At 44.8% G+C, this 15053-nt stretch overlaps 1 protein-coding gene across 1 annotated transcript in view; it reads right to left on the minus strand.

Moving 5' to 3' along the window:
- Nucleotides 1–12781: 12781 nt before the first annotated feature.
- POLD3 (DNA polymerase delta 3, accessory subunit) overlaps nucleotides 12782–15053 on the minus strand; it is an 88655-nt gene continuing 86383 nt past the window's right edge. The window contains exon 12 of the mRNA XM_038742138.1: nucleotides 12782–13917. Within this exon, the coding sequence (XP_038598066.1) occupies nucleotides 13736–13917 (182 nt within the window). The 3' untranslated portion in view covers nucleotides 12782–13735. The remainder of the gene's footprint in view (nucleotides 13918–15053) is intronic.

Raw genomic sequence — 15053 nt, forward strand, 5'->3', positions numbered from 1 at the left:
TAAGCGCTGGGGGGATACAAAGCGATCAGGTTGTCCCACGTGGGGCTCACAGTCTTAATCCCCATTTTACAGATGAGGGAACTGAGGCTCAGAGAAGTTAAGCGACTTGCCCAAGGTCACACAGCAGACAGGTGGCGGACATCTCTCTCAGCCGGAAGAGCTTAACGCCGCAAACCAATTCGGAGATGCCACCCCCTACTTCTGAATTATTTCTGGAAATGTTAAATGAAACCAGTCCTAGAATGGAGGCTGGAATACCAGTACTTCCACTTTTCTGTAGTGAAAAGCAGCGTGACTTAGGGGAAGGAGCTCGGGCTTGGGAGTCAGAGGTCGTGAGTTCTAATCCCAGCTCCGCCACTTGTCAGCTGTGTGACTTCGGGCAAGTCACTTCACTTCTCTGGGCCTCAGTTCCCTCATCTGGAAAATGGGGATTAAGACTGTGAGCCCCATGTGGGACAACTTGATAGCTTTTATCTACCCCAATGCTTAGAACAGTGCTCGGCACATAGTAAGTGCTTAACAAATACCATCACTATTATTACTATTATTAGTATTATCATTATTCTCTTATTTCCATTCTAGGAGTGTGTTTTCTATCCATAACAGTACATACCCTCTGAGCTTTTGAGCTCTTTTTTTCCAATCCTTCCTTTTTTAAAGAACCTTTAGTGTGGAATCTTGCAAATTTTATTATTATTATTCTCTTATTTCCATTCTAGGAGTGTGTTTTCTATCCATAACAGTACATACCCTCTAAGCCTTTGAGTTCTTTTTTTAAGAACCTTTAGTGTGGAATCTTGCAAATTTTATTATTATTATTCTCTTATTTCCATTCTAGGAGTGTGTTTTCTATCCATAACAGTACATACCCTCTAATCTTTTGAGTTCTTTTTTTCCAATCCTTCCTTTTTTAAAGAACCTTTAGTGTGGAATCTTGCAAATTTCATTATTATTATTCTCTTATTTCAATTCTAGGAGTGTGTTTTCTATCCATAACAGTACATACCCTCTAATCTTTTGAGTTCTTTTTTTCCAATCCTTCCTTTTTTAAAGAGCCTTTAGTGTGGAATCTCGCAAATTTTATTATTATTATTCTCTATTTCCATTCTAGGAGTGTGTTTTCTATCCATAACAGTATATACCCTCTAATCTTTTGAGTTCTTTTTTTTCCAATCCTTCCTTTTTTAAAGAGCCTTTAGTGTGGAATCTTGCAAATTTCATTATTATTATTCTCTTATTTCCATTCTAGGAGTGTATTTTCTATCCATAACAGTACATACCCCCTAATCCTTTGAGCTCTTTTTCCCCAATCCTTCCTTTTTTAAAGAGCCTTTAGTGTGGAATCTTGCAAGTTTTATTATTATTATTCTCTTATTTCCAGTCTAGGAGTGTGTTTTCTAACCATAACAGTATTCATTCATTCAATCGTATTTATTGAGCGCTTACTGTGGGCAGAGCGCTGTACTAAGCGCTTGGAAAGTACAACAGATAGAGACAATCCCTAACCAACAACGGATTCAGACTGTGAGCCCCACGAGGAACAACCTGATCACCTTGTATCCACCCCAGCGCTTAGAACAGTGCTTGGCACATAGTAAGCGGTTAACAAATACCATTATTATTATTATTCATTCATTCAATCATATGTATTGAGCACTTACTGTGTGCAGAGCACTGTACTAAGCGCTTGGGAAGTACAAGTTGGCAACATATAGAGACGCTCCCTACCCAACAACAGGCTCACAGTCGGGAGCAACAGTACATACCCTCTAGTCTTTTGAGTTCTTTTTTTCCAATCCTTCCTTTTTTAAAGAGCCTTTAGGGTGGAATCTTGCAAATTTTATTATTATTATTCTCATTTCCATTCTAGGAGTGTGTTTTCTATCCATAGCAGTACATACAATCTAATCTTTTGAGTTCTTTTTTTCCAATCCTTCCTTTTTTAAAGAGCCTTTAGTGTGGAATCTTGCAAATTTTATTATTATTATTCTCTTATTTCCATTCTAGGAGTGTGTTTTCTATCTATAACAGTACATACCCTCTAATCCTTTGAGTTCTTTTTTTCCAATCCTTCCTTTTTTAAAGAGCCTTTAGTGTGGAATCTTGCAAATTTTATTATTATTATTCTCTTATTTCCATTCTAGGAGTGTGTTTTCTATCTATAACAGTACATACCCTCTAATCCTTTGAGTTCTTTTTTTCCAATCCTTCCTTTTTTAAAGAGCCTTTAGTGTGGAATCTTGCAAATTTTATTATTATTATTCTCTTATTTCCATTCTAGGAGTGTGTTTTCTATCTATAACAGTACATACCCTCTAATCCTTTGAGTTCTTTTTTTCCAATCCTTCCTTTTTTAAAGAGCCTTTAGTGTGGAATCTTGCAAATTTTTGAAAATCGAAGCGTATTTTGTTCACTCATCCCTTGTCGGCCACATGTTTATTGACTCAATCAATCAATCAATCGTATTTATTGAGCGCTTACTTTGTGCAGAGCACTGTACTAAGCGCTTGGGAAGTACAAGTTGGCAACTCCTTATATATACCAGCAGATTTCAATACGTTGATGACCTAAATAATAGTAAAATAATAATAATTATATTTGTTAAGCGCTTTACTATGTGCCAAGCACTGTTCTAAGTGCTGGGGTCGCTACGAGGTGATCAGGTTGTCCCACGTGGGGCTCACACAGTCTTAATCCCCATTTTGCTGATGAGGTAACTGAGGCCCAGAGAAGTGAAGTGACTTGCCCAAGATAACACAGCAGACAAGTGGCGGAGCCAGGATTAAAACCCTATAATCCTCCTGATAGATTACTGATAATCAATCACACTTTCTCTAATTCCACGTGTACCCCACAAAAAAGCAGGCCTAGTGTTCCCCCAAAATGGGGCTGTATTTTAGGGTATATTTTCCTTCAGAGTCCGAGGTAATTAGGAAGATCCCGTTCCAGATCTGATCCTGATATTGGCTGAGAGCCTACTGTGTTCAGAGCACTGTACTAAGCGCTTGGGAGAGTTCACTACAACCCAGCGCTTAGAACGGTGCTTTGCACATAGCAAGCGCTTAATAAATGTCATTATTATTATTATTATTCTAGTGTTGCCAACTTGTACTTCCCAAGCGCTTAGTACAGTGCTCTGCACACAGTAAGTGCTCAATAAATACGATTGATGATGATGATGATGATGATAGTAAGTGCCTAACAGGTGCTATAAGCATTATCGTGATCCATCACAATTCAAGATCTTGACGTCGTTCAAAAAATAACAACGAAAAAGACAGCGTTAGTAGACATGTTAGTAGGCATTCAGCGTGGCTCAGTGGAACGAGCACGGGCTTTGGAGTCAATGGTCATGGGTTCAAATCCCGACTCCGCCACATGTCTGCTGTGTGACCTTGGGCAAGTCACTTCGCTTCTCTGAGCCTCAGGTCCCTCATCTGTAAAATGGGGATTAAGACTGTGAGCCCCATGTGGGACAACCTGATCGCCTTGTATCCCCCCAGCACTTCGAACAGTGCTTTGCACATAGTAAGCGCTTAACAAATGCCATCATTATTATCACCTGTATATATGTATATATGTTTGTACATATTTATTACTCTATTTATCTTACTTGTACATATCTATTCTATTTATTTTATTTTGTTAGTATGTTTGGTTTTGTTCTCTGTCTCCCCCTTTTAGACTGTGAGCCCACTGTTGGGTAGGGACTGTCTCTATATGTTGCCAATTTGTACTTCCCAAGCGCTTAGTACAGTGCTCTGCACATAGTAAGCGCTCAATAAATACGATTGATGATGATGATGACGTTCCCTGCCCACAGTGAGCTTGCGGTCTAGAGGGTGATGGCCAAGTTCTACAGATAAATTGTAGTGTACTTTCCCAAGCGCGTAGTGCAGTGCTCTGCACACAGAGCGCTCAATTAAGTAATAATAATAATAATGGCATTTGTTAAGCTCTTACTATGTGCAAAGCACTGCTCTAAGTGCTGGGGTGGATACAAGGTGATCAGGTTGTCCCACGCGGGGCTCACAGTCTTAATCCCCATTTTACAGATGAGGGAACTGAGGCACACAGAAGTGAAGTGACAATAATAATAATAACAATAATGAGGGCATTTATTAAGCGCTTACTATGTGCAAAGCACTGTTCTAAGCGCTGGGGAGGTTACAAAGTGATCCAGTTGTCCCACGGGGGGCTCACAGTCTTAATCCCCATTTTCCAGATGAGGGAACTGAGGCCCAGAGAAGTTAAGTGACTTGTCCAAAGTCACACAGCTGACAAGCGGTGGAGACAGGATTAGAACCCATGACCTCTGACTCCGAAGCCCGGGCTCTTTCCACTGAGCCACGCTGCTGGATTAATGAAAGATAAATTAGAATTACATTGAAAACCCCTGTTAACCCATTCCCTCTTCTTCTTCTCTCCTTTTTCTAATTACTTCCCAAGCGCTTAGTACAGTGCTCTGCACACAGTAAGCGCTCAATAAATACGATTGAATGAATGAATGAATAATGGGTTCCCTACCCCCATATACCACCCTGAACAAAGCCCCTCTTCCCCATCCCCTCAATCCCACTCCAATATATTTTTGTTTAATCACACTGAGGGTAGGGAACATGCAGGATGGCATAGTGGATAGGGCCCAGGCCTGGAAGCCAGGTGATGGGTTCTAATCCTGCTCTGCCACTTGTCTGCTGTGATCTTGGGCAAGTCACTTCACCTCTCCATACCTCAATGACCTCATCTGTAAAATGGGGATTGAGACTGTGAGCCCCACGTGGGACAGAGACCGTGTCTAACCTGATTTGCTTGTAATAATAATAATAATGATAATAGCATTTATTAAGCACTTACTATGTGTAAAGCACTGTTCTAAGCGCTGGGGAGGTTACAAGGTGATCAGGTTGTCCCATGGGGGGCTCACAGTCTTAATCCCCATTTTACAGATGAGGTAATTGAGGCCCAGAGAAGTGAAGTGGCTCAGTGGAAAGAGCCCGGGCTTTGGAGTCAGAGGTCATGGGTTCAAATCCCAGCTCTGCCAATTGTCAGCTGGGTGACTTTGGGCAAGTCACTTCACTTCTCTGGGCCTCAGTTCCCTCATCTAGAAAATGGGGATGAAGACTGTGAGCCCCCCGTGGGACAACCTGATCACCTTGTATCCTCCCCAGCGCTTAGAACAGTGCTTTGCACATAGTAAGCGCTTAACAAATACCATCATTGTTATTATTATTTATTAAGCACTTACTGTGTGTCAGGCACTATACTAAGCATTGGGGTTGATACAAGATAATTAGGTTGGACACAGTCCCCCTCCACCGCCCTTCTAGACTGTGAGCCCACTGTTGGGTAGGGACCGTCTCTATACGTTGCCAACTTGTGCTTCCCAAGCGCTTAGTACAGTGCTCTGCACACAGTAAGCGCTCAATAAATACGACTGAATGAATGAATGCTTTGCACATAGTAAGCGCTTAACAAATGCCATTATTATTAATATTATTATTAAGTGACTTGCCCAAAGTCACACAGCTGACAATTGGCGGAGCCGGGATTTGAAGGCACCTCAGCGCTTAGTACAGTGCCTGGCACATAGTAAGTGCTTCACAAAGGCCACAATTACTATGATTACCAACTCTGTTGTATTGCACTCTCCCAAGCGCTGAGTACGGTGCTCTGCACACAGTAAGCGCTCAATAAATACGACTGAATGAATGAATGCTTTGCACATAGTAAGCGCTTAACAAATGCCATTATTATGAATATTATTATTATTATTAAGTGACTTGCCCAAAGTCACACAGCTGACAATTGGCGGAGCCGGGATTTGAAGGCACCTCAGCGCTTAGTACAGTGCCTGGCACATAGTAAGTGCTTCGCAAAGGCCACAATTGCTATCATTACCAACTCTGTTGTATTGCACTCTCCCAAGCGCTGAGTACGGTGCTCTCTGCATCATCATCATCATCAATCGCATTTATTGAGCGCTTACTGTGTGCAGAGCACTGTACTAAGCGCTTGGGAAGTACAAATTGGCAACATATAGAGACAGTCCCTACCCAACACTGCACACTGTAAGCACTCAATAGATAGCACAGATTGATACGAACTTCGATTACTGTTGAGTCATGGTGTAGTGGTTAGAGAGTCAGAAGGACCTGGGTTCTAATCCTGCTCCACCACTTGTCAGCTGTGCGACCTTAACTTCTCTGCGCCTCCATTCATTCATTCATTCAATCGTATTTATTGAGCGCTTACTGTGTGCAGAGCACTATACTAAGCGCTTGGGAAGTCCAAGTTGGCAACATACAGCCAACAACGGGCTCACAGTCTAGAAGGGGGAGACAGACAACAAAACAAAACATATTAACAAAAATAAAATAGATAGAATAGTAAATACGTACAAGTAAAATAAATAGAGTTATTTGGAAAATAGGGAAACGACTGAGCCCCATGTGGGACAGAGACTGTGTCCAACCTGATAACCTAATATTCATTCATTCAATCGTATTTATTGAGCGCTTACTGTGTGCAGAGCACTGTACTAAGCGTTTAGGAAGTCCAAGTTGGCAACATCCCTACCCAACAACGGGCTCACGGTCTAGAAGGGGGAGACAGACAACAAAACAAAACATATTAACAAAAATAAAATAGATAGAATAGTAAATATGTACAAGTAAAATAATTAGAGTTATCTGGAAAATAGGGAAATGACTGAGCCCCATGTGGGGCAGGGACTGTGTCCAACCTGATAACCTTATATTCATTCATTCAATTGTATTTATTGAGTGCTTACTGTGTGCAAAGCACCATACTAAGTGCTTGGGAGAGTACAATACAATGATAATCATAATAATAATGATATTTGTTCAGCACTTACTATGTGCAAAGCACTGCTCTAAGTGCTGGGGGAGATACAAGGTGATCAAGGCCCTGCTGAGAGCTCACCTCCTCCAGGAGGCCTTCCCAGACTGAGCCCCTTCCTTCCTCTCCCCCTCGTCCCCCTCTCCATCCCCCCATCTTACCTCCTTCCCTTCCCCACAGCACCTGTATATATGTATATATGTTTGTACAGATTTTTTACTCTATTTATTTATTTATTTTATTTGTGCATATCTATTCTATTTATTTTATTTTGTTAGTATGTTTGGTTTTGTTCTCTGTCTCCCCCTTTTAGACTGTGAGCCCACTGTTGGGTAGGGACTGTCTCTATATGTTGCCAATTTGTACTTCCCAAGCGCTTAGTACAGTGCTCTGCACATAGTAAGCGCTCAATAAATATGATTGATGATGATGATGATGATCAGGTTGTCCCACGGGGGGCTCCCCGTCTTCATCCCCATTTTCCAGATGAGGGAACTGAGGCGCAGAGAGGCGACTCGTCCAAAGTCACACGGCTGATAAGTGGCGGAGCCGGAATTAGAACCCACGACCTCTGACTCCCAAGCCCACGGTCTTTCCCCCGAGCCACGCTGCTTCCAGAATAATAAGTCGACACATCTACTACAGTGCTCAGAACAGTGCCTGGCACGTAGTAAGTGCTTAAATGCCATTGTAAAAAGAGTCTGTGCCGTCTTTGCCCCCCGGGCTCCCTTCACGTTGGCTCGTTCAGAGCAGTCTGCCATTACGGCTTGGGTGGCAGGCCTCCAGCCAACCCAGCCCCGCCTGGCTAGTTTGGCTTAGTCCTCCCCAGCGCTTAGAACAGTGCTTTGCACATAGTAAGCGCTTAATAAATGTTATTATTATTATTATTATTATTGTTGTTGTTGTTGTTATCATTATTATTATTATTATTATTATTATTATTACCAGCGTGGCTCAGTGGAAAGAGCCCGGGCTTTGGAGTCAGAGGTCATGGGTTCGAATCCCGACACCACCACATGTCTGCCGTGTGATCTTGGGCAAGTCCCTTCACTTCTCTGGGCCTCAGTGACCTCATCTGTAAAATGGGGATTAAGACTGTGAGCCCCACATGGGACAACCTGATCACCCTGTATCCTCCCCAGTGCTTAGAACAGTGCTTTGCACATAGTAAGCACTTAATAAATGCCATCATTATTATTATTATTATTATTATTATTATTATTATTATTATTATTACCCCTCCCACCCGGCCCAGCTTTGAACTTCTCCCCGCCAGTTCACCTCCGTCCCCCCGGTTCCTTAGCAAGCGGAACCCCGCTTCCACCAGAATGGCACTACGGCTCACCGGCTAGAGAGAAGCAGCGTGGCTCAGTGGAAAGAGCCCGGGCTTGGGAGTCAGAGGCCGTGGGTTCTAATCCCGGCTCCGCCACTTGTCAGCTGTGTGACTTTGGGCAAGTCACTTCACTTCTCTGGGCCTCAGTAACCTCATCTGGAAAATGGGGATTAAGACTGTGACCTCCCACGTGGGACAACCTGATCACCTCGTGTCTTCCCCAGCGCTTAGAACAGTGCTTGGCATTCATTGATTCAATCGCATTTATTGAGCGCTTACTGTGTGCGGAGAACTGGACTAAGCGCTTGGGAAGTCCAAGTTGGCAGCATATAGAGACGGTCCCTACCCAACAGCGGGCTCACAGTCTAGAAGGGGGAGACAGACAACAGAACAAAACATATTAACAAAATAAAATAAATAGAATAAATATGTACAAATAAAATAGAGTAATAAATCCATACAAACATATATACATATATACAGGTGCTGCGGGGAGGGGAAGGAGGTAAGGTGAGGGGATGGGGAGGGGGAGGAGGGGGAGAGGAAGGATGGGGGCTGAGTGTGGGAAGGCCTCCTGGAGGAGGTGAGCTCTCAGTAGGGCTTTGAAGGGAGGAAGAGAGATAGAGCTTGGCACATAGTAAGCACTGTGGCTCAGTGGAAAGAGCCCGGGCTTTGGAGTCAGCAGTCATGAGTTCAAATGCCGGCTCCGCCACTTGTCATCTGTGACTTTGGGCAAGTCACTTCTCTGCACCTCAGTGACCTCATCTGTAAAATGGGGATTAAGACTGTGAGCCCCCAATGGGGCAACCTGATCACCTTGTAACCTTTCCAGCGCTTAGAACAGTGCTTTGCACATAGCACTTAATGCTATTATTATTATTTTTATTATATTGGACCAGATTGTGTCTAATCTGATTACACTGTATCTACCCCAGCACTTAGTACAGTCCTTGGCACATGAGAAGCAGCGTGGTTTATTGGAAAGAGGTCAGGCTTGGGAGTCGGAGGCCGTGGGTTCTAATCCCTGTATATATGTATATAAGTTTGTATGCATTTATTACTTTATTTATTTATTTTATGTGTACATAGTTGTTCTATTTATTTTATTTTGTTAATATGTTTGGTTTTGTTCTCTGTCTCCCCCTCCTAGATTGTGAGCCCGCTGTTGGGTAGGGACAGTCTCTATATGTTGCCAACTTGGACTTCCCAAGCGCTTAGTCCAGTGCTCTGCACACAGTAAGCACTCAATAAATACGCTTGAATGAATGAATAATCCCGGCTCCGCCACTTGTCAGCTGTGTGACTTTGGGCAAGTCACTTCACTTCCCTGGGCCTCAGTTCCCTCCTCTGGAAAATGGGGATTAAGACTGTGAGTCCCACGTGGGACAACCCAATGCCCTTGTATCTACCCCAGCGCTTAGAACAGTGCTCGGCACCTAGTAAGCGCTTAACAAATACCATCATCATCACCACCACATAGTAAGCACTTAACAAATGCCAGTGCTCGGCACCTAGTAAGTGTTTAACAAATACCATCATCATCATCACCACATAGTAAGCAATTAACAAATGCCATTTAAAAAAAAAAAAAAGATGGCCACCCCAGGCTGCCTGCCCTGAGCTGTGGGGGTGTGAAGTGGAGAACTTCACCCCTCTAATGCCAACCTACTCCTGTGACTCAATCTCGTCTATCTTTCAGCCGACCTCTCGCCCACGTTCTGCCTCAGGCCTGGAACGCTCTCCCTCCTCAAATCCGACAGATGACTCTTGTACATATTTTCTATCCCATTTATTTTGTTAATGATGTGCATCTAGCTTTACCTCTATTCATTCTGATGACTTGACACCTGTCCACGTTTTGTTCTCTGTCACCCCCTTCTCGACTGTGAGCCCGTTGTTGGGTAGGGACCGTCTCCATAGGTTGCCAACTTCTACTTCCCAAGCGCTTAGTCCAGTGCTCTGCACACAGTAAGCGCTCAATAAATACAATTGAATGAATGATGCCCCCGCTCCGCCCTTCAAAGCCTTAGTACAGTGCTTTGCACATAGTAAGCGTTTAATAAATGCCATCGTATTATTATTATTATTGAAGGCTCAAGTCCTCCTTTCTTCTTCTCCCACTCCCTTCTGCATCACCCGGGCTTGCTCCCTTTATTCATCCCCCTCCCAGGCCCACAGCAATTATGTCCATATCTGTCATTTACTTACTTCTGTGAATGCCTGTCTCCCCCTCTAGACTGTAAGCTCGCTGTGGGCGGGGAAAGTGCCTGTTACACTGTTCTCTCCCAAAGGTGAGTGTGGAGGGAGAAGGGTGGGAGCCAAAGCGGTGACGGCGGAGGTTGACGTCATTGCTCGGAGATCCTGGGAACGGTGGAGGATGGAGGGAAGACTCGTAAGACGCCGGGGGTGAAAAGTTGCTGCAGGGAGCTCAGGGTCCAGAGGGGAGGTCAGTCGGCCTTGGCCGGACAGCAGTCCGAGAGGGAGCGGGATGCTGAATTCCTGTTGCTTGGGGTCGGGAAGCTGAATTCCTGTTGCTTGGGGTTAAGGAGATGGGGCGTGCTACCCTATCCATCAGGGATGGGGGGCGAGGGGAGTATCCTCTAGACTGTACTTTCACTGTGGGCTGGGAATGTTTCCATGTTAGTATACTGTACTCTCCCAAGCACTTTGTACAGCGCTCAATAAATACGATCGACTGACTGATATTTATTAAGTACTGACTGGCTTTCCTTGAAAAGTTAACAACTTTTTAAAAAAAATTCATTCAATCGTATTTATCGAGCGCCTACTGTGTGCACAGCACTGTACTAAGCGCTTGGGAAGTACAAGTTGGCAACATAAAGAGACGATCTCTACCCAACAGTGGGCTCACGGTCTAGAAGACATTTATTAAGCGCTTACTATGTGCAAAGCACTGTTCTAAGCACTGGGGAGGTTACAAGGTGATCAGGTTGTCCCACGGGGGGCTCACAGTCTTCATCCCCATTTTACAGATGAGGGAACTGAGGCACAGAGAAGTTAAGTGGCTTGCCCAAGGTCACACAGCTAAGTGGCGGAGCCGGGATTTGAATGAAGCCGATACCCAAATCGCTATTTTATCTATCTGTAAATTATGCATGTCTATTAATGTCTGTCTCCCCCTCTAGACTGGGAGCTCGTTGTGGGCAGGGAATGTCTGCTGTTGTATCGTACCCTCCCAAGTGCTTAGTATTTTACTTGTACGTATTTACTATTCTATTTATTTTGTTAATGATGTGCATCTAGCTTTATTTCTGTTTATTCTGATACCTTGACATCTGTCCACATGTTTTGTTGTCCGTCTCCCTAGACTGTGAGCCCGTTGTTGGGTAGGGACCGTCTCTATAGGTTGCCGACTTGTACTTCCCAAGCGCTTAGCACAGTGTTCTGCACACAGTAAGCGCTCAATAAATACGACGGAATGAATGAATAGTAAGCGCTCAATGAAAACGACTGTATGTGTGGGGAGCACTTTGAAGAGTAGGAGGGAGTTGGCAGACACATTCCCTGCCCACAAGGAACATGCCACATGTGTGGCTAACCTCAAAAAGAAAAAGTTGGCACATGGGATGGTGGGAGCAAAAAGGGTGCAGGGATTGGGAAGGGGAAGGGGAGAAAACTGCTGGCAGAGGAAATCGGGAAGGGAAGAAAAATGGGGAGAGGAAGGGGTGGGGAGGCAACCGACTTGCCCGCAGTGACTGGACGTTAATCTAGGGTGAGGCAATTACAGATAGTGAGGGATGTCAACAAGGTGCAGAGTGTATCCTTGGGGATGCCTACTTTTGTAGGGTGGCTGTAACCCTGTTCAGGATCAGCTTCAAAGGTGATAATGCAAAACACTCCATCTCTGTGTGAAAAATTAAACGTTTCAGGACAATTCAGGACAGACTTCCAGCAAGGTGAAGAAAATTCAACATGGTCCAGGCAAATGGGGTTCCTTTTCTTTTTAGGAGACAGAGTTCCCGTCGCCCACCTCTTTTGAAACATTTTCCCCATGTTAAGGATGTGCATCTAGCTTTACCTCTAGTCGTTCTGATGACTTGACACCTGTCCACGTGTTTTGTTGTCTGTCTCCCCTTTCTAGCTAGCTTTTGCTAAATAAGAAACATGAACATTCACAGCTCACCCTTCCTCAATCACCTCCGCTAATTTCCCTTCTCCAATTCCATCTTACCTCCTCTCGGCTGATGGTGTGGGAACACCATTACATCACCTTGTATCCCCCCAGCGCTTAGAACACTGCTTTGCACATAGTAAGTGCTTAACAAATGCCATCATTATTATTATTATTATTACCCCCAGGCCGGACCCAATCTGACCGGGAATCCTGGGGGACGGCAATGAGCGAAGCTCATTTCTGAGCCAGGGATGAGTTCTGAGCCTCTCACTGGTAGACAGCTGACTTCAGGATCGATCCTCCTAGGAAGCCGGCAGCAAACCGGACCGCCTCGGACGGCTTCCGCTTCTGGAGCTGTGTGAGACGGCTGCCGTGGACGGGACGGGTTGCTTAGCCCGCGGCCTGGCTTCCTTCACGGGGGTGAGGCGCAAAGAGTGTGGCTCCCGACAAGCCCGGCGGAATCAGTGTCCTTTATTTACCTCATGGAAGGGGGTGTCTTTGACGATACAATTAAAGTGAGTTAAAAGGGTCGATTTTGACCTTCACCTCTCACCTTTCATTTGACTTTGAGTGCTCTCGCGTTCTCGGGGGGCTACCAGAGGGTTAGTTTCCCGTTGCTTCCGAACCAACGGCTTTTCTGGGTTCAACACAAGAAAGCGTTCCTTTCCCAATCTTCCCGATTCCGGCTAATAATCGCCTTCAGAAAGGTGACTCAGCCACACGCTAACCCATCTGCCCTGAGGATCGACATCGAATTTCTTACGAAACGAGGGCACCCCTCGCCCCCCTTTAGGCGCTTCACCTGCTTCGTCACAGATTACAAGGGAAGACCTAGAAGGCTTCCCCGCTGAAAGGGACCGAGGATAGGATCGCTTTTCTGTTCCGACAGGAGTTGCCGCGTGTTGTCGAGCAAAGAGGATCGGGACACGGAGGGCTAAATCGACATGACCTTTCCAAGGAAGCGATGAAGAAGAGGTGGGTGTGGAGGGTTTGCCAGGGCCACGCGAGAGGACAATGCTCAGCTGATGTGAGCTTGCACCTCAACGTGGAATTGGGAGTGGGGGGGATCGGAGGATGGAGAGATCGGGAGGGTGCTCACACCTACCACTCAATAGCTCTTTAATTCTAGATTCCTGGCTGCTGTTGAAACTACTCTCAGGACAGTGATAAAGCTTAAAGAACAAAATCAAGTAAAAAAGGTGTGCTCAGAAGGTAACAGAATTGTTTTGTGTCCAGTTGGCTTCGTTTCCAGTGCAAGGAACGGCATAAATCTCCCCACACTGAAAGACCGGTCTCTGAATGGAAAGAAAGGGCGAGGGACCCGGGAACTTACTTACACAGTAAGTAAAAATTCCCAGTAGGCTCCTTTGGCCGCCTCCTCAAATGAAAATGGATTTCTGGCCCCCTCATTTCTTCTGGAAGAAGCCTATGATGGACGCTTGTCTGTTGGCTTTCCCCGGGGCGGTCGGCCCCCTCTTGACGTTCTTCCGTTCTTCCTTGGGCTCCTCCTTCACGGCCGCTGCTTTGGACTTACACGCTTCTTCTTCGCTATCCGTGCAGGACTCGCTCTCGTAAACTTTTTCGGTCACTGGGGATAAACACAACAGACATCGGAAACGGGTGAGTGCCTTTTTTTTAAGGTATCAAGTGCTTACTATGTGCCAGGCACTGTACTGAGCGCTGGGTTAAGTGCAAGCTAATCAGGTTGGACACAGTCCATGTCCCACATGGGGCTCACGGTCTTCATCCCCATTTTGCAGATGAGGTCACCGAGGCTCGGAGAAGTTGAAGTGACTTGCCCGAGGTCACACGGCAGGCAGGTAGCAGAGCGGGGATTAGAACCCAGGTCCTTTTGACTCCCATTCCTGTCTCTATCCACCAGGTCTACTACTTCTCAGGAAAGAGGTAGAAACCCACTCTGATAAGACAGCTCAGTTGAATGAGCAATTTCAGTTCTCGGTTGGGTCAAGATTGTCAAAGATTGTCAACTCAAACAGTTCTCTCTCTTTACCGGTATTTGTTAAGCGCTTACTACGTGCCGGGCACTGAAAAACTCCTTACTAGAAAGTGGAACTACAGACCTACTACGAACCTCTTTAAAAGATTGCAGACGGTGAAGGAGAGAGAGAGAAAGACATTTAAAGAGGGCAGGGGATATGAAAAAAGACACTGAATCCCCCTAAACTCTCTGATAGTCAAGGGCCATAAGCGCTTAATAGAGTAATAATAGTAATACACAATAATTATATTGGTAATAATTTGAGCACCTAGAAGGTGCAATGCACTGCACTTAACGTTTGGGAAAGAACAACAAAACAAATGACATGAGCTCTGTCCGAAAAGACTTTACACTTGGAAACAGGAAGAGACGTCCAAATTTTGAGAAATACAGTATTAAGAATAAATATTTGAGCGTTTAATGAAATTATACACAGAGCCAAGAGTGGGCATAAGTAAATCAAATATAGACGTGCTAGAGATGGCCATCGAATTGATAGGGGATATTCAACAGACGAGTTGACGATCTTTCACTTAATCACTGTCAAAAATAATAGGTGAGTAGGAACTCTCCTTCAACAAGACCCCCTTCAAGTGAACGGGGTCTTAAGAAAAAGAGGACTTTGGGGAATTTGTCACTTTAGGACTTTCACTCCAAGTCACTGCAACTTTACAACGCTAGCCAAACGTCCCTTTAGGCCGCAACAAAAATCACCAATTTCACCT

The sequence above is a fragment of the Tachyglossus aculeatus genome, chromosome 2 (genome assembly GCF_015852505.1).
Source record: "Tachyglossus aculeatus isolate mTacAcu1 chromosome 2, mTacAcu1.pri, whole genome shotgun sequence".
Lineage (NCBI taxonomy): Eukaryota > Metazoa > Chordata > Mammalia > Monotremata > Tachyglossidae > Tachyglossus > Tachyglossus aculeatus.